General features: G+C 33.3%; 1 protein-coding gene across 2 annotated transcripts in view; it reads right to left on the bottom strand.

The window, feature by feature from the left end:
* The window catches only part of MAPRE2 (microtubule associated protein RP/EB family member 2), a 185,612-nt gene that overhangs the window by 67,840 nt on the left and 98,315 nt on the right, over window positions 1-19,457 (bottom strand). For both annotated transcript variants that reach the window (XM_074277873.1, XM_074277864.1), the window contains one exon: window positions 1,664-1,791. In XM_074277873.1, coding sequence (XP_074133974.1) covers window positions 1,664-1,784 — 121 coding nt within the window. In that variant the 5' untranslated portion in view covers window positions 1,785-1,791. The remainder of the gene's footprint in view (window positions 1-1,663; window positions 1,792-19,457) is intronic.

Raw genomic sequence — 19,457 nt, 5'->3', positions numbered from 1 at the left:
AATTTGTAGGAATCCTAATACAATGCTGCTTTGAAATCTGGTGGACAGGTAATCTCAAAACTTGTACTGTACCATATAATATGAAGGATCTTGTTATTTAATCACTGGAATAGCCATAAGAATATTTGTAAATGAATGTAATGGAATATTATTGTTCTATAAGAAACAATCAGCAGGCTGATTTCAGAAGTCTGGAAAGATTTACATGAACTGATGCTGAATGAAATGAGTAGAACCAAGACAAGTGACAGATTTGGCTCTTTTCAATATTAAGGTGATTCAAAGCAGTTCTAATAAACTTGTGATGGAAAGAGCCATCCATATCCAGAGAGAATGATGAAGACTGAATGTGCATAATAACAGCATTTTCACTTTTTTGTTGTTAGTTTGCTTGACTTTTTCCCTTTTGAAATGATTTTTCTTACACAGTTATGACAAATGTGGACATATATTTAGAGAACTGCTCATGTTCAACCTATACTGTATTTTTCTCTAGGGGTTGGGAGAGGGAGATACAAAAGGAGAAAAATTGGAACACAAGGTTTTTGCAAGGTTGAATGTTGAAAACTATCTCTGCATGTATTTTGAAAAATAAAAAGCTATTATGATTAAAAAAAGAAAATTTACAAAATTGATAAATAAAAGTAAACATTCATATCTACAGATGTAAGTATACCTAATGGTATAAAGGAAAAAAAATTAGATGAGGTATAGTATAAGATAAATTTTAATTATGTGAAAATATATAGAATATTTTTTTTTGTTCAGCTGACCTCATTTAGGGATATCTTGGCAAAAATACTGGAGTTGTTTGCCATTTCCTTTTCCAGCTTATTTTACAGATGAGGAAACTGAGGCAAATAGGATTAAATGTCTGCTCAGGATCACATACCTAATAAGTGTCTGAATCTATATTTGAACTCAGAAAAATGAGCCTTCCTAACTCCAAGTTCAGCACTCTATCTACTGTACCACCTTGTTGACGTTTGGTAGTTAGAATACAGATCTAGAATTTTCTGTAATAGAATTTTTCTAATTCTTCTTAATATGATCTTTTGAAACAAGTTCCTTTAAATTGGAGAAAAAGACAATAAAAAGAGAACCTTAAACATTTTTTTTTCAGCTGAATAGTCAAGCTGGCTTGATTCCACTTCATTTTTATTAATGTATTTATGTCAATGACATAGTCCTATTTTCCATTTATGACTTTTGGTCTAGAATTCAGATGCAGAGAGATCCCAGTGAAGAAATCTGAATTCATGGAAGAAAATATATTTTGCTTTCCCAGAGAATAACCTTTATTTCTTTGATAAAGTTAAATGTAGTTTTCAAAAATGGCTCAACTTTAATTAAGATCTTACCCAGCTTTCTGTAACCTGCTTCTGCTTTATCAGTAACATTTCTTTTTAATTATACATTTTTGTCTTTTATAATACATATACTTGGATAATTTCGTTCGCTATAATTTTTTTCCAAATATCTTTTTTTCCATAATGTTCTTCAGTTGCAGATTAGTTTTTCTTTTTCCTCTTTATTAGTTTTAATGTCCACTCTCATGTTTTTGTTTTTTTTTTCACACCAAAAATATAATATAGAGTCTATGAAATTACACTTTGACTGATCCAATAAACATTTAAGCAATACTTTAGGGACAATTTCTTACCTGAACAAAGCTGTTCCACTTTTGTGTAGTTTAAAGATACTATGTCATTCACCCATGCAATGATGTCATGTCTGCTCATAGTCTCTTGGGTTATCGAGGTAGAATACACATTGACCGCCATTCCCCAACTGGAAAAAAATACATATATTTACTCTAAAATTAATAATAATAATAGAATTCTATAAATAAACCACTGACATTAAAGCAGCCTTTCAGACAGAACTCTTGCTTATAATCATCCAGATAAAACAAGTGACACAAAAATTTTTAAATTTAAGCTTTTTTTTGTTTTAACAGTTGCCAACATATCTTATACTAACAATCTCCAAACGATATGGAATGAAGAGCTTTCAAAACACAGTTGCCAACATTAAGTGGGAAAGGATTGGCATAAATCATCCCTGGTTGTCAGGTATTCTATTGGAGATGTCCCAAAGATGCTTTTGATGAGTCTAAAGATGAGTTTATATTCCAATAATTGTATCCAATTACAAAAAAAAATCAATTTTTTATCCATTTACAGAACAAATATAATATTACAAAGCAGCAATTTGGTTACTTTCAGATCATTTCTATCCAAACACCATCTAAAAAGATGACTATAACAAGATAATAGCGATAATAATAACTATCAAGCCTATTTAAAAAAGTAAGATCCAAGAAAGCAAACAAAAAGTCCTCCCGTCCTCTAAGTGATACCTATATAAATTCTATCAATATTATGTCAAATATATTTAAAAAATCACAAAAAATGATTGCTAAGTCATGAGGATTTTTACCTAAAAGCAAGGATTTATCATAGTGATGCAAGCTCTAATAATTGTTATAGAAATTAGAGAAAAGTCATTCTTAAGGAGCTCAAATACTGATCAATGAAGATTTTGTACACAAATGGTAGGAACTATGCAACATATTATTATAGATTGCAAAATTTAGCATATGTTTAAGACATTTTTCAAATGGCCAGAATTTTACATCAGAAGCTTGAGATCCTTCTTAAATTAAAAAATAACAGATTCCCAAAATACAAATATAAACCCCTAAATATCCTTGAGAAAATTCAATAAAGAAACCTCTTCTGGAACTGAAGTATCATTACAGATAGAATTAATGCCTAGACATACTGTCTATAAAATCTTATAAAACACATTTTTTATGTTACCAGACTCAACCTTTGAATGGTACTGTCCTTTCATTAATTTTTAGAGATCAGGTTCATTGACAGTCATCTAATTTCTTTCAGCATCAGAATGGCCTTTTAAATCTTGAGTAATCATCATAACATACCAATAACAATAATAAGTGCAATAATAATTAAATATAAATAAAACACGTAAATGGGACTTTAGGGGCCTATGAACTTTAGTAATCTTCCATCTCAGATGAGTTAATCTTAATTAGTAGAATTCTGACATCATTTCAGCTAAATTAATATTTTGAATTCTTAGTAATAATCTACTTATATAGAACTTTACAAACAATAAATTTCCTTTCGTATGTATTTTGTCATATAGTTTGATTGTTATACACATGGAAATGGGACCAATGGGGATAGCAGGCAAGAAATGAAGGGATAGGAAACCTGGTTGCTCTGCTCCTGCAAGTAGAGACCCATGAGATGCAGAGAAGGCATAGAGAAGGGCCAGGAATGGTATTTCCTTTACAGATGCTTGCATTCTGTAAAGTCCTCGCTGATCTGACCTAGTTATGGCTCTGAAGGGCAGCTAGACAGTACAATAGAGAAATGGGGAGCCAGGGAGACTCATCTTCCTGAGTTCTCTGGAAATCTGATCTCGGACACTTATTAGTTATGTGGCCCTGGGACAAATTAGTTAACCCTGTCTGTCTCAGTTTCCTCATCTGTCAAAAAAGCTGGAGAAGAAAATGGCAAACCACTCCACGACCTCTGCTAAGAAAACCTCAAATGGGGTCATGAAGAGATTGGAAAAATCAATTGAATAAATTATGGCTCTGTTCAGCACCTCATTCTGGTTCAATGATCTCCATTCACTGTCCCATTACCTCTGGCTGCCTTGACACTTCAGGTCATCTATCAGTTGTTTCCTCCACTCACTAACATATTTGCTCATGACTTATGACTTCTTGGGAGGAAGCATGGTAAAAAGAAGGAAAAATTTTTCTGTTTTAGAAAAGAACCCTAAACTAAATAACTATAATAATCTAGTGTTTGACAAACCCAAAGACCACAGATTTTGGGATAAGAATTCACTATTTGACAAAAACTGCTGGGAAAACTGGAAATTAGTGTGGCAGAAACTAGGCATTGACCCACACTTAACACCATACACCAAGATAAAGTCAAAATGGGTTCATGATCTAATTATAAAGAATGAGATTATAAGGGCAGCTAGGTGGCGCAGTGGATAGAGCACCAGCCCTGAATTCAGGAGGACCCGAGTTCAAATCAGATCTCAGACACTTAATACTTCCTAGCTGTGTGACCCTGAGCAAGTCACTTAACCCCAGCCTCCAAAAAAAAAAAAAATTATAAAAAAAAAAGATTATAAATAAATTAGAAGAACATAGGATAATTTACCTCTCAAACCAGAGGAGGAAGGAATTTGTGACCAAAGAAGAACTAGATCATTATTGATCACAAAATAGAAAATTTTGATTATATCAAATTTAAAAGTTTTCATACAAACAAAACTAATGCAAACAAGATTAGAAGGGAAGCAACATTCTTACAGTCAAAGGTTCTGATAAAGGCCTCATTTCCAAAATATACAGAGAATTCTAATTTATAAGAAATCAAGCCATTCTCCAATTGATAAATGATCAAAGGATATGAACAGACAATTTTCAGATATAGAAATGGAAACTATTTCTAGCCATATAAAAAGATTCTCCAAATCATTATTAATCAGAGAAATGCAAATTAAGACAACTCTGAGATACTAGTACACACCTCTCAGATGGGCTAGGATGACAGAAAAAGATAATGATGAATGTTGGATGGGGTGTGGGAAAACTGGGACACTGATGCATTGTTGGTGGAACTGTGCATGCATCCAACCATTCTGGAAAGCAGTTTGGAACTATGCTCAAAAAGTTATCAAACTGTGCATACCCTTTGATCCAGCAGTGTTACTACTGGGCTTATATCCCAAAGAGATCTTAAAGAAGGGAAAGGGACCTGTATGTACAAGAATATTTGTGGCAGCCCTCTTTGTGATGGCCAGAAACTGGAAACTACGTGGATTGGAGAATGGCTGAATAAATTGTGGTATATGATATGGAATATTTTTGTTCTGTAAGAAATGACAACAGGATGATTTCAGAGAGGCCTGGAGAGACTTACATGAACTGACGCTGAGTGAAATGAGCAGAACCAGGAGATCATTATATATATATTCAACAGCAATACTACATGATGATCGATTCTGATGGACATGGCTCTTTTCAACAATGAGATGAACCAAATCAGTTCCATTTGTTCAGTAATGAAGAGAACCGGCTACACTCAGCAGAAGAACAATGGGAAATGATTGTGGACCACAACGTAGCATTTCCATTCTTTCTGGTTTTGTCCGCTTGCATTTTTTATTTCCTTCTCAGGTTATTTTTACCTTATTTCTAAGTTTGATTTTTCTTGTGCAGCAAAATAACTATGGCTATGTATACATATATTGTGTTTAGCATATACTTTAACATATTTAACATGTATTGATCTACCTGCCATGTAGGGGACGGGATGGGGGGGAAGGAGGGGAAAAACTGGAACAAAAGGTTTTGCAAAGGATCAATGCTGAAAAATTACCCATGTATATATCTTGTAAATAAAAAAACTATAATAAAAAATAAAAAAAAACAATCCACATATGATACCCCCCTCAAAAAAGAATCCTAGATTATATTTATCTGTAAGGTCCCCTAAACTACTTCTATGTTCCCTTTTTGTGTTTTTTTCCCCTTTGGGGTATATGTCCCAATTCAGAGTTTTATGGTATTGGTACATGTTTCCTCCTATCTCTTTATCCTCTTGGAAGAAGGGAGAAGAGAAGGGAAAAGGAAGCAAGATCTCTTTATACTGACACTGGCTTTCCCACCAATACTGGCTACAAATATGCATGTGAATAAACAAGAGTTAATTTTATCTATAAATTATAAACATATTAAATAAAGGAGACTATGGAAGTGCCCGAGTGCTTAAAATAGTGACAAAAGGAAACCAAGTTATTTTTCACAGGCTCCCTCTTATTGAGAATTATGGATATTTAAAAGATGTTATTTTTTTCCTTAGCAATCTTGTGGATGGTATATAGAGGACCAAGAATGTTTTTAAAAATGAAATTTGCAATCTAAGAAAACACAGGCCGCGCCTGTGGATATATTAAGACTTAAACACTGTTGTTGACATTGATTTTGAGGCTGAAGGAGGAAAGGTTTGCTATGTTAAGAGAGAGTGTGAGTAATTGGGAATCAGGAGATTCTTGAACTGATATACACCTTTGATGAATATGCACTATGTGACTATCAGGCAAGCCATGTAAGCTATAGGAGCATCAGTTTTCTTTAAAAAGTAGGAATAGTGTCTGGTATTTCCAGTTCATGGTAGAGTGGAGAAAGTTTCTGTCATGAGAGGACCTAGATTTTTACATTATTACTTGATGCTTTCTACCCAGGCAAACTGTGGAGGAAATTCATTAATGTCTTTGAGTCTCAGTTTCCTCACTCATAAAGATAGGAAGTTGGAATTGAAAGATAGCTTCTAATTTACCTTTCACAGCTCTAGATCTAGATCTAGTATAACTTTTAGGTATGTTATAAGCCCTGAAGCACCATATAAATGTTAACTTTAAAAAAATTACTCATTTATCCTTTAACATCAATCAAAAAATGAAAGTCTATAAAATAAATCAAATTCATGTTTTAAGTGGTTATAAAGGCTAATTCCAAATTACCTGAGGAGGAAAGCAAATTTAGTTATCAATTTTTAAAAAATGGGTAGTAATTAAATCCCATAGACACTCAGTGCAAACAGATTGTAAGGGAGTACAAGCATCAATAAACAAGGAAAGAGTAGTTATACAACACATTTTGTATAACTTTGTAAACTTCAATAAAATTTCTTATTAGTAGTATAGGAGATATGAGGTGAACAAAGGCTTCATTAAATCTTGTGTTTTGGGCAAGAACCACAAAATGTGCCCTGGCAAGCAATTTTTTAAGATGAACTGAGTTGGAAATGGGGGAGGAAATTTTGGATATTGGGTCACCACTCCATTAGGGGAGGGGTGGGACACAGAGATTATTGGACAGTGGAAATCCTGGAATATCAGAAGGTCAATACTGAGGAAAAGAGAAAGGAAGGCCTAAGTTTGTAGACAGAACTACCTTTGTTTGAGCTCTTAGGGAAAGGCACAGTGCCATATCATAGCTTCCTGTTTTAACTAACTAATCTAGCTAATTAGGCACTGTGACCAATTATATCCACAGGTTTAAAAGCGTTATCTCTAAATTTTAGTACAAAGGTCAGTCATCTAGATAGTCCTAGTTTAAAGCTCTAGAAATGAAACAAAGCAAAAAAAAAAAATAACTGAATAAAAGTTTATATTTTCATTATATTACATAAAACTAGTCTTCATTAGCAATTTCCTTATTCATTTTTCATTCAGCCAAGTTATTTTAAAAAAAAAGATTAAAGTAAATAATTCAAGAAGATATAAATGGGAATACAATTGATAGAAGAAAACAAGTCAATAAAACATGGATATGAGGTTAATTAGTGACTATTTGCTCACCCTGCAATTTAGTAAGACTGGAAGTATGTCTCCATCTCTCAATAAGTTCACTAGAACCTGGCTCTCACACACTCATATTTTGTACTTGAAGCAACATTTTCCCATTTCAGTTGTACATGATTTATTCTCTTGCTTCAGTGCTGAGGGACATAATACAGTGATTACTCTCACCTTTACCCTCTTCTTCCAGTCTTGCCTTTTTGGCTGTCAAAGTAACTATATTAGGATTTTATGGCATTGTTTGAAAAAAAAAATAATATTAGGAAACAAGATTCACAAAGCACTTAAGAGGAAAACAGTCATAGCTACTTAAAAGCATGTCTGGATATATCAAGAAATCATTTACATTTTTTTGAGGTAACTACTAATTGTAATCTTTTGATTATTTTTTATTCTTGGATGGCTGAATCTAGTTAATTTATTTTCACACCAGCTTTTAGCTCTTTAGGCACTCAATTTTCCCTTTGATAAATGTAATGTAACTCAGAATGGAAATATGGTTTTCAGACTTTGAATAATTTTTTGGAAGAGATAAAAATACATGTCAGCAAATAAATTTTATAAAATTCCAAACAGAAGTATGCATCATATAATGAGAAAGATTTATATGTATATTTCAATGTGTGAAAAAACTACGGGATCATAGTTAATAATGAATTAAAACAAAAAAAGGAATTAACCTACTCTTCTTTGGTTAATGACAACATTTAGGTGAATCATTTATTTGATTTATTTGATTTTCTTTCTGTCATTTAATAAGAATCCAAGACAACTAAGATTATGCATGCAATTTTTTAAAAACTGAAATATTTTACATCACATAGAGAATGCAAATTTTGATTTGATTATTGCATGGGACAATTAAGTTTTCTTTTATTTCCTATCCACAAATTGTATTTGTTTTTGCTCAATCATCTCAGGATCTCAGAAACTATAGACTATAGCAACTATAGGTTGCTAACTGCAAGACAAATTTGTAGATGCTTCAGCATAATTCATTACAACTACTGAAAAAAATAAAACAATCCCAATCACATGATTTCATGATGGTGGATTAGCAGCAGCATCTTTAGCTCTAAAAAATTATACTATTTTTTTCCTTTAACATTTCTGAAATGATTTTTTCAGGTGAAAGTTAATAAACTTAAATCAGTTCAATATAGAATGTTAAACCAAATTATCTTGTGATTGAGGTTGTGATCCAATAAAGATTTTTGAATTTAAAATCTTAAATATATTTATTTATTAATATAAATATAAAATAAATTAAATAATAAATATATTAAATATAAACTATATAATAATCTGTTAGCAAAATTACCACAAAATTGGGAAATTATTACTATTATAATCTAGTATAGAGAACACTGGGATTTTCTTTTTGACCAATGTCCTATAATTCAAAACAAGATACTGTTTTTAGTTTTTGAAGAATATTTTTGGAAAGGAGGAAACATGCTATCAGATAAATCATACAAGAAGCCAAACATGGATATATGACTAATAATATATTAGGAGGCACTGGTCCTAGTTCTGGCTTTTCCTCAGGGGATCACTCTGCAATTCTATTTTAAAAATCTCTTTGACTTTAAAATCTAAGGTACAGATTATTCCTACTTCACAAGGGCTCTATGGAAGAAAAGACATAATGTTCAAGATATGTATTTTTATTTACTGAAGAATTTCAAAGAATTATTCCCTGTTGAGAAGAAGAATTTGCTCTGAGAAGGCTAGGAATGTTGAATACAGGGAGGAAAGTTGACAACACATTTTATAGCATATTATCCTTATTTTTGGATCCTCAAACTTTGTTGTTACACTGTGAACTGTATAGCATCTGGAATGTATGCAGTTCTTCCCTGCAACACCCTTGCAAAAATAGGAAAAGAAAGTGCTGAATTCCTATTTTGTGACATTTGTTAATACATTTAAAGGCAACTGTGGCATGGAGGGCTGATCTTGGGGTCTGTCATGTTCTGCTTCTTACATATAGTAATTGTATGATTATTAACTGATTTGTTAATTGTTTGGAGCCCTCAGGATGCTTGATTTGCAGTTTAAAAAAAAAAGCAACAACTGGGATTTAAATCTAGATATGCTATTTGCTCTTCCATTTACTATGTAAAAATATTATTTTCTTACATGCTTAGAACTCTCACTTCTACTCAGATGACTCTCAAATCCATTCTACATACCTATCTCCTCCAAAGGCTCAATAGCTCAATTAAAAAAAATTAAGCACTTATGTTAGGTGTAATCTATGAAGTTTAGGTAAGACATTCTCATCCTTGTGTAATTTACAGGCTAGTAGGTGCATAAGACACAAACACAACTATGATATGATAGAATATTACAAGTGCATTAGAGTAATAAAGTGCAAGGTAAGGGTCACACTAAATGAGACCTACCGCAAGACTATTCAGCTCTGACTTTAGAGAGCAAATAGTGGTTTGCAACAATCGATTAAAGGCGATAAGTACTGCCTTACCAGTAAGGACAGCCAGAATCTCCAATTCTAGTCGAATGGTTTATAATATAATTCATGTGCTATATTACAGAAGAGTTTCTTCTAAGTTTGAATAACTATATATGTGTGGTATATTACTTTCCAGAAAGGTTGAGATTGGGTTAGAGTTACAATATTAAATCTGGCTTTTGTTTTGTTGATATTTGTGTCTATGTAAAAAAAATGGTAAATTCACCTTTGACTTATTTGAAAGGAAAGTAGATACTTCTATCTCAAGCCGCATTTTGTTGTAGAAAATGGCATGGATTCAGAATCAAAGGGTTTACATCCAAGGCACTGGACAGTCTCAATTTTTTCAGCAAAATCGAAGGTAAAATTCTCAAATTGAGAAAAGGGAGCTATGGGATGGGTGAAAAGGTTTGGAAAAGCTACTCTGGGAAGTAGAAAAGTGAGCTGATTGGGGAGGTGGAAAAGGACTGTCTTGCTATAGTGAACACCCAGTTGAAATTATGTTTAAAAAATCTGTAGTGGATCCACTTAGTTTCATTCAGCAGCACAGGGATGCAAGAGCAAAAGCAGCAGATGGTGGGAATAATCATGGCAAGGCATAATCAGCTCCAGAATAAGGAAGCAAGAGACTAAGAAGAGGGCAGTGGAGAGTTCAACTGGCACACCAAGGATCACAAAGATGAAGAAGGAGGAAAGTGTATCTAGTATAGGGGTGATGAACTGGGAAAGAACTGAGGTGTGGAGGGAATGGAAGTTTTGTTAAGAATAAAAACACCTACTAAGCTTCTGGCAAGGCAGAAGGGGAGATGGAACTGAGTAAGGAAAAGATGTTTAAGCTTTAAACCAAGGTCAAACCTTTGCCATATTTATGTTTTCAATTTGGAGCATAATTCAAAATTGCTTCTACCTGAATGGCTTCTTTTAGACTTCTCTTCATAGTAGAAGGCTGTTGTAATAATCAAATGAGATAATACTCATAAAGTGTTTAGCACAGCGTTTGACACACACTAGATACCTAATAAATGCTTGCTCTTTCTTTCTTACCATGACTTATCTCCAATGATCTGGTTATTAGCACAGAGCAGTGCTTGCATTTCCCCCTTGAAACAATTTTTTTTACTTACAGAAGAACCTGATAATCTTAGATTCAGTTCATGGTATGTATGGGAAGGAGAGAAGGAATAGAAATTTAAAAATATATGATGATTTAAATGGTGACTATCTCAGGAGACAATTCTCTACTCATCACTTTTTTTTATTATTCATAACCTGGAAATTGAGCAAAGGCAGAAAAAAAGAGAGAGGCATATAAAAGAGAGAAGTAATAATTTATTTGGGTGGGGAATGGAAAAGAAAAATATAGACCTTTGGAGACAAGCCTTGACAATAACACAACATCTCCCTGGAGACACACTACAGTAACTTTATTGAGTTTCATTTAAGATCATATATTAAGGCTTCCCTTTAGATTGGAGAGAAACTGTCATAGGCACAAATTCAATGAATAAAATGAGTCTTACTATTTCTCTACTTTGTGGTTTAGGGATATACTTTAACTAAATACAAGAAATTATTTTACTTTTAAAGTTTTTTTTTAATATTTCTGTCACTGAATTAAGTTAGGAAATACAAAATTAAGGTAAAGTTACTCTTCCTTGACATTGAGTCTCTTTTGTTAGTGACTTACCAAGTGATACCTACTTAAGGTAACAATGGCTTAGATGACTAAATTTACTTCATGAAGAGAGAATGGAGAAGTCTAAAATCACCACATTTGTTCCCATTTTTTAAAAAATAAGGGAATTTATTAAAATAACATAGAGGAAACAAATGTGTGCTTTTAAAAAATGTGATTCACAGGGTTTGGTCATATATATATGTATTATATTTCATTTATACTCTATCATATTATATGTATTGGTCAACCTGCCATCTGGGGGGGGAGAAGGGGAAAATTAGAACAAAAGGTTTGGCAATTGTCAATGTTGTAAAATTTACCCATGCATATATCTGGTAAATAAAAACTATTAAAATAAAACAAATGTGATTCACAAATTAATGGAAAACAAACTTATGATTTATTTATCCTTATTACTAAACTGTACTATTAGCAAACTGATTATATAATTTTTCAAAGATCATTAAATGCTACAGCTGATGTGATCTTGGTAGATTTATCTTACTGATGAGGAAATCTATCTAATAAATTAATAATAATAATAATAATAATAATAATAAAAGTAGAATTAGAACTCAGTCTCTTGATTGTCCATAGTTGTTTTTCTTTCATTTAACTGACTTTTAAAAAATATCATCTCTCCTGTAGAGATCTCAAAATTTATTCACAACTCTCATTGCTGCCTGTGATGGAATAATTTATTTTCCCTTACAACTCCATTTACTTAGAACACTTTCTTTCTGGTAGAAAACATGACTACAACAAAATCCTATTCATTTCTTCAGGCAAAAAGTCACTAGGCCTACTATGCCCAGAACTACTCATTTTGTTTATTAATGGCCATCACTCTGACAAAAATCTCATTAAAATATGAAGAGACATTATCTTTTTCCTTCACTCATTAAAAGTGCTTCCCTCATACCAACACCAACTTCCAAATGACATTTTTCTTAGAGAGATATTACTCTTAATAATAATAATATTAATATTAATATTGTTAATTAATATTATTAATAATAATAAGATATTATGAAAAGCAATTATTATATTGAATCAGAGTGACTTTGTTTTAACCTAAGTATATAGATTTCTTCATGATTTTCAAGAAGAAATTAAACAATAATTCAATCTATTGGGTTACATAATAGCTTTCAATATTATTCAACATTTTAGCACGAATTTAATTATCTTACATATTAAGAAATAAAAGTCCTCTCTGACATCATGAAGTTAACTATCCAGGGTTGGGGGAGGAAATAACATTAACTTACATTTACAGAGTACTTAAGAAAGTACAAAATTCATTCATGACAAAGGTAATGGAAGTATTATGATTGTCCCTATTTGACAGATGAAGAATCTGAAGGGATTAAATGGCCTGCCCAAAGAAACTCCACTAGGAAACTTCAATGGGAACGCCAGCCTCAAGTTTCCTCACAGAAACATATGACCAAAGGATCTACATTTAGAGTTGAATGGGACCTTCAAGATCACCAAGACCAAGGGTCCCTATTCTTGTCACAGAAGAGGAAATTAAGAATCAGAGAAGGGAATTCAATTGTCTGAAGTCACCGTGGTAGTAAATAGCATGAAATAGGGAGACTCTTAAGACACTGACATCAAAATCAAATGGAAACAGGGGTCAGTAAAATATACCTCTATGGGAGGAACACTGACTAACAAGAGCACATCTATATTCTATTGCATTTTATTTATCTTGTCAAATATTTTCCAACTATATCTTATTTTGGTTTTTGAGAGGCCAGCTGGCCTATGATTGGCACCTGGGTCCTAAAGATACTGGAATAAGGGAGTGACACGAACAGACCCACACATAAGTAACATTACACTGGCAACAGTATGAAGAATGAAGTGGGGAGTCCCTGGAAGCAGGGAGCCGATTCCTGGATGAAGTAAGATGAGACTATTTAAGGTAACAGTTGTAGTGGGAAAGGAAGGAAGGCACACATATAAAAGACTTACTACAAAAATAGGCTAAAAGGCCTTGCTAACATAGGAATGGGGAAAATAAAAAATGAAAAACTGAATCCATGGCTTTTCAAGCCTGAGTGATTGGGAAAATGGTGGAAATTAGAGAAAAGGACATTAGAGGAAGGGCAGACTAGAAAAAAAGAGTTTCTACTTTAGATATTATATTTTACATACTCCTGGAGATACCTAGCCAAGATTTGGAAATGGAGGCCTGTTGTTCTAGGGAGAGTCTGAGGGATGGAGAGTCAGATTTGGCTGTGACTTATATAGATTACATAGACTTACATAGAAAAGAACACCATTAAAGAGGGAAAATTCTGATTGATAAAATGAAACTCTCAAAATAGTCTAAGATTTCATAAACTGATGGAAGACTTCCAAAAATGATTGATAAAGAATGTCCCCAAGTATTAGAAGATTTAAATTCTATAGGAATTCTTCCTGTCATTCCCAACTACAATTTCTATAACCATGTGGCAGACTAGAGAGCTAGGTGTGGAACCAGGAAGACCTGAGCTCAAAATTGACTTTGCACCTCAGTTTCCTCAATGGTGAAACAATAATAATGGTATCCACCTCCCCTGCTGTTGTGAAGAACAAATGAGATAACATTGATAAAGCACTTAGCACAATGCCTGGTTCATAGTAAGCACTTAATAAATCTTCCTTTCTTTCCTTTTCCCCCTTTCCATCCTCATAGAATTCCATCCTGTGGCTTGAGTACACGATAAGAGATGAATATTTTTATATTAAGGTTAAGAATACCATAATTAAATTAAATACTATAATTAAATTACATTTGCAAGAAGTAAAAAATGTATTTGTATTGTGCTAAATGTGCAATAAATGATTAATTTAACATACTTTAGAAACCGAATCTCACTACTGTAGAGAACATAGCCAAACCACTAATTTTGCCTTAATTACGGATAAGCCAGTCTCCAGGACACCACTCAACTCCAGCTCACCTTTTACCATGTCCTTTGATTCTCAACTCTCGGCATAAGACCCTAATACTACCATTAGGTTCCATCTTCTTATCCATCTGGAACCCGAGTCATTTTGGGCAACTGAGCAACAAGAAGGGGCCACAAGTACAAAGCGAAAGTCAGTGCAAAACATTATTAGAACTCTGCTACATAAGATAGCACTCAGGGTTAAACAGAGGGTGAGAGGAAGTAGATTGATTGGCCAATACCACACGCATAGGCCTGACGCCACAGGGTTCAATGAGTGATTTGTCATCTGGTACCTCAGCCTCAAAGTTCTGTATCCCATTGTCTCCTCAACAGTTTATTTTCCAAAGCAGGTGCCCAAGATCATTTTATAAAACCTGCTTTCGAGAAAGAAAGCATTCTTGTTTTGAAAAAAGCAAAAGCCTGAAAGCAAGTTCAAGTTGACCTCTCCCAGAGGAATTTGCTTTTCATGGTAGCCAAAACCTTAAGTATAGGAATGAAGCGCCTTTGAGAAAACTTCAGAAATGAGATGTGAAATTGGCCAAAGAATGGGGCAGGGTGGGAGAACCATGAGCAAGGCAGAAACTTGCTAGGATCCTAAAATCACATCAAACAGGTAAATGTTTATTTTGCCTATGAATAAGGTCAGTCCTGTGAGTACATACTATTGGAGGAAATAGGAATAGACCTGAACACAGTATTTACAGAAAGAGAAGGGTATTAAAGACCACAAAGGTGATATTATTTTCCATTCTCATTACAATTAAAGTGGCCACCTAATTTGATTCTCTTTGAAGGAGACACCTGAAACAAAAAGACCAGTGGGGAGCCTCTGGATTTAGAGCTGGGAAAGATCTCTGGCTCACTAATCTGCCAGCTGCAACATATAAACCATGCTGATATTTTAGGAATTACTGGATTTAACATTTCCAGTGACTACATATTTTATTCCTTGGGTCTTTCAAATTGCTATTTGTGGTCGCTTGGTAAAAATGGACAAAGACCCTGCACATCATTCCTTGCTTGTAACTCTTTTCAGCCCTAATAAAGACTTACTTCAGAGTCCCTGATTAGTATCTTGGCTACATATTTAGCAAAATCTATTTTTGAAATTAAAAAAAAAAAGCCCAAACCTAACAACAATAACCCTTTGGGAGTATTACCCTAGAGGACTTGTGCCTATCCAAAGAGCAATATTTACATAACAGTAAAATTCATTTTAAACTCTCTGGGAACATCTTGAGATGGAAATAGAAAATGATGTACCAGTAAAATTAAGCTATTAACAGAATGAGGAAAGTGTAAACTACTAATGAAGATAAAAATTCCAGTGGGTTTGACTTTTAGACATGTAACTTCCATCCATGTCTTTTTATTTTTCCAATAGCTTTATTTAGGACTTTAGTTAGGAAAAAGTACAAGAGTGACTGTCCAATATCTATGTAATCTTTCGGCTCAAAACAGCCCCAAATCGTGCTTTGGCTCTTGCTATTCTATATATTTTACTGTGGTATCAAAATGGCCAATTTCAAAGCAGAAAATAATTTATAAAATAATTAATAATTTAATTTGAGATAACTTACATAGGCTCTTTAAGAATATATAGAATATGATATGTTGACCGATTATATTACTTCCTCTGTAAGACAAACTTATAATATAGTGTGATGCTGGCTTGCTTTGCTATGTGTTCCAGTTGCTTTCAAGTAAATAGGAATTCTTCTTGTCTCTCCACTAGCATTCACCCACATATCCATCTATCACTGATTCCATTGTTTCCCTTTAGAGCATCTCTTGTTTAACTCTGGATTCATAGAATCATCACCTTAGGGCAAGCCCTCATCACTTCATGCTTCAACTATTTTAATACCTGCTGAATGGTCTCTCCAGAAAGTCTCTATATCCACTTCCGTATATTCTCTACCGAGTAAACTGATCTGACACTGACGGCCTCCCTCCCTTGCTTGTGTTAGTTTTATATTTATCCTAAATATACAATACACACATCTTCCCCCAATAGAATGCTTCCTCTTTTTTTTTTTTTTTCTTTTGGTCTTTACCTGGGCACAGAGCTTGGCACATACAAGTAGCAGGAATTTACTTGATAAATGCCTGATGACTGATTGTTTTTCAGAAAACTGAGTAGAATTTCAAGTCTACTGGACTAGTGCTGATAGTCACCCCAACATCTGGATCTCACTGAAGGAAAAGCAAAATGACTTGGGTTTTCTTCCAATTCATGAATTCTCAGGTGATTTCTTGGTTTAGTTGTTTTGATAAAATTATGTTGCCTAAGAGTCAAATGATCCTCTGCATTTCTGGCCGTCCTTATTGACTGGAAAGGAAGCAATCACCTTTTTAAAAAAAGCTCTGCCCTTGGTCACCATAAACTGAGGGAATCACAGGATGTCCTGTCTAATAGGATTTGGCTTCCTTTCAGGGAATGTCCTAAGGCAAATTCTTAAAGCACATTCCCAGATGATTCTTGAATGACCAGCTCAAGCGCAGCACAGTACATAGCAACGTTTGAAACTAGAAGAAAATTATTGCCAACATATAACCAGCAACATATATTAAATTTTGCCTTAAGGTTTTGGCAAAAGAAACACTTCTATAAATGAAATTAAATGGCACTCACAACCACGTATTAGAAGCTCTGGGTCATTTGTGAAACTTAAAGTGACCTCTAATTTTTCATGCCTGGAGACTGTTAAACAAAGTAGTAGATTTTGGATTAGTCCAAAGCAGCTTCCTTCCACAGTTCTGGGGGCCAAGATTTTTTTTTTTTTTCTTAATGACTAGGCACTACATCTGACAGTTACAATCTAGCCTCAAACCCTTGTAGGCTTTCATGTTGCAAATTCCAATATTTTTATTTTTGAATATTTTCTTATTCAAAGACTGAAAAAGAATTAATTAAAGAACAAAAACAAAGTCATTTAGGAAAAACCAAAATACTATTTTCAGAGAATGGCTTTTTTTTTTCTTGGTTTCTTGATATATAAAGCCAAATAAATGCATTATTCTCTTTTGGCTTAAAATACAAATGAGTTAAATATTATTTTTTGCTTTCTCTTTTAAAAACTCAGTCTTAGAAACATTACACAAATTTTGCTATTAAGCTTTGCAGACAACTTAGCCTTCTTGCATTGAAAAAAATAGTAAAAAAAAAAAAAAGGAAATATGTTACATGTATAATCTTTTTATTTTTAATTATTTACTTATTTAATATTTTCCCTAGTTACATTTAAAACAAAAATGTTTACATCTGTTTTCAACTTTTGAGTTCCAGATTCTCTACCTTATCACTACCCTCAACCCCTATTAAGAAATTACATGTGAAGTTACATATATAATCTTTCAAGGGGTTCTGATGAAATAATATTTAATGTGGACTATTTAACAAAGAATTTTTTAAAAACACTTTTCATTCAGCATTTTAAATCTGTTAAAACTTTGAAGAATATTGAACATAATCCCTAAATTTAAATATACCTACATGAAATCTTAAAGGTCTTTATCTTTCTTCACAAATATATTATTTATTCATTAGAATGAAAAATGGAATTCTTCAAAATGAAATTTCTTCCAAAAATGGATTTTTAATTGTCATATTATGATGATACTATTTCTTTTAATTAAAACAACTAATAATTATTTATTTATTCAGAGCCTCCTGTAAGCCCAAGCACTGTACTAGGTCTTGTACAGAAACATAAAAAATCTTCACAATTGATAATGTAACTGTGAAAATAAAAGGCACATACATGAAATAATTACAGAATAAATCAAATGTAACTGAATATCAAATTGCATGGTGCAGGCTTTTTTGCCCTAAGGACAGTTAAAACAGTAAGTGGATATGATACTGCACAGACCCTTATAAAGTTTTAACTTAGAATAGGTTGTGGCTTGGAATGCTGAATTGTCTAGACTAGGTCTCTTCCTTCACAACAAAATTTCTGATTAGAGCTGAGATGGTTGTTTTACACACAGACCATCTGAAAAGGATGTTCATTGTTGTTTTGATTAACATAGTGTGTGTGTGTGTGTGTGTGTGTGTGTGTGTGTGTGTGTGTGTGTATAGTGACACACATATTTAGAGCTGGGAGATGAGCTCTCCTTACTCTCCCTTCAATTTGATCACTTCATCATTAACTGGTTTTTGTTTTGTTTTCTTTTCTTTTTACAAGGCAATTGGGATTAAGTGATTTGCCCAAGTCATACAGCTAGGAAGTGTTAAAAGTGTCTGAGGCTGGATTTGAACTCAGGTAGCCTTCACCTAGCTGTCCCCTTAATTTTTTTAATTAAGGAAAAATTTTAGGTAGCTAAATAACTTGAGGGTAAAGGCTTCAAATTAAATTTGTGGTAGGAATAAAATATCATATAATAATCAAACTCAAAAGATTCCCCATTTTTTTATTGTTATTTTTCCAGTATCCCAGGGGATAAACGTTAGATATTTTAACTCATTTACTCCCTCTATCCAGCCTTCCACAAAGTCCTCTCTTTCCTTCCTTTGTCATTTTTCTTTTGAAATGTCAACATTTTAAACTAGAATCATGGGATTGTAGATTTAGAATAAAATGGGACCAGAGAAGTCCCCAGAGAGATTCTTCAGGACATCTCTAGCATTTAGCATAATATCTTGCACATAGTAGGCACTAAATGTTGAACTCAACTGTGGCTCCTCCTTTCTCCCAGAAAGCTCAGTAGCTGTCATCCAGTGTTGCTGCTTCCATAACACCAAAAAGATTTCAGGAAGCAAGGATGAAGTGATGGGGAATTTCACTGCTTACAAAGCAGGGCTAATTAAGGTGGTAAAGCCCAGGAGGAGGGAGAAAGTCTAGAGTCAGATTAAGAAGCCACACAAAAATCACTACCCCTTTTTCTATTTCCTCCACTCCTAGGGAGTCATTTTTGCAAA

This window comes from Sminthopsis crassicaudata, chromosome 1 (genome assembly GCF_048593235.1).
Source record: "Sminthopsis crassicaudata isolate SCR6 chromosome 1, ASM4859323v1, whole genome shotgun sequence".
Taxonomy (NCBI): domain Eukaryota; kingdom Metazoa; phylum Chordata; class Mammalia; order Dasyuromorphia; family Dasyuridae; genus Sminthopsis; species Sminthopsis crassicaudata.
Note: the sequence above shows the minus strand (reverse complement) of the source record. Positions and strands in the feature narration are given on the sequence as shown.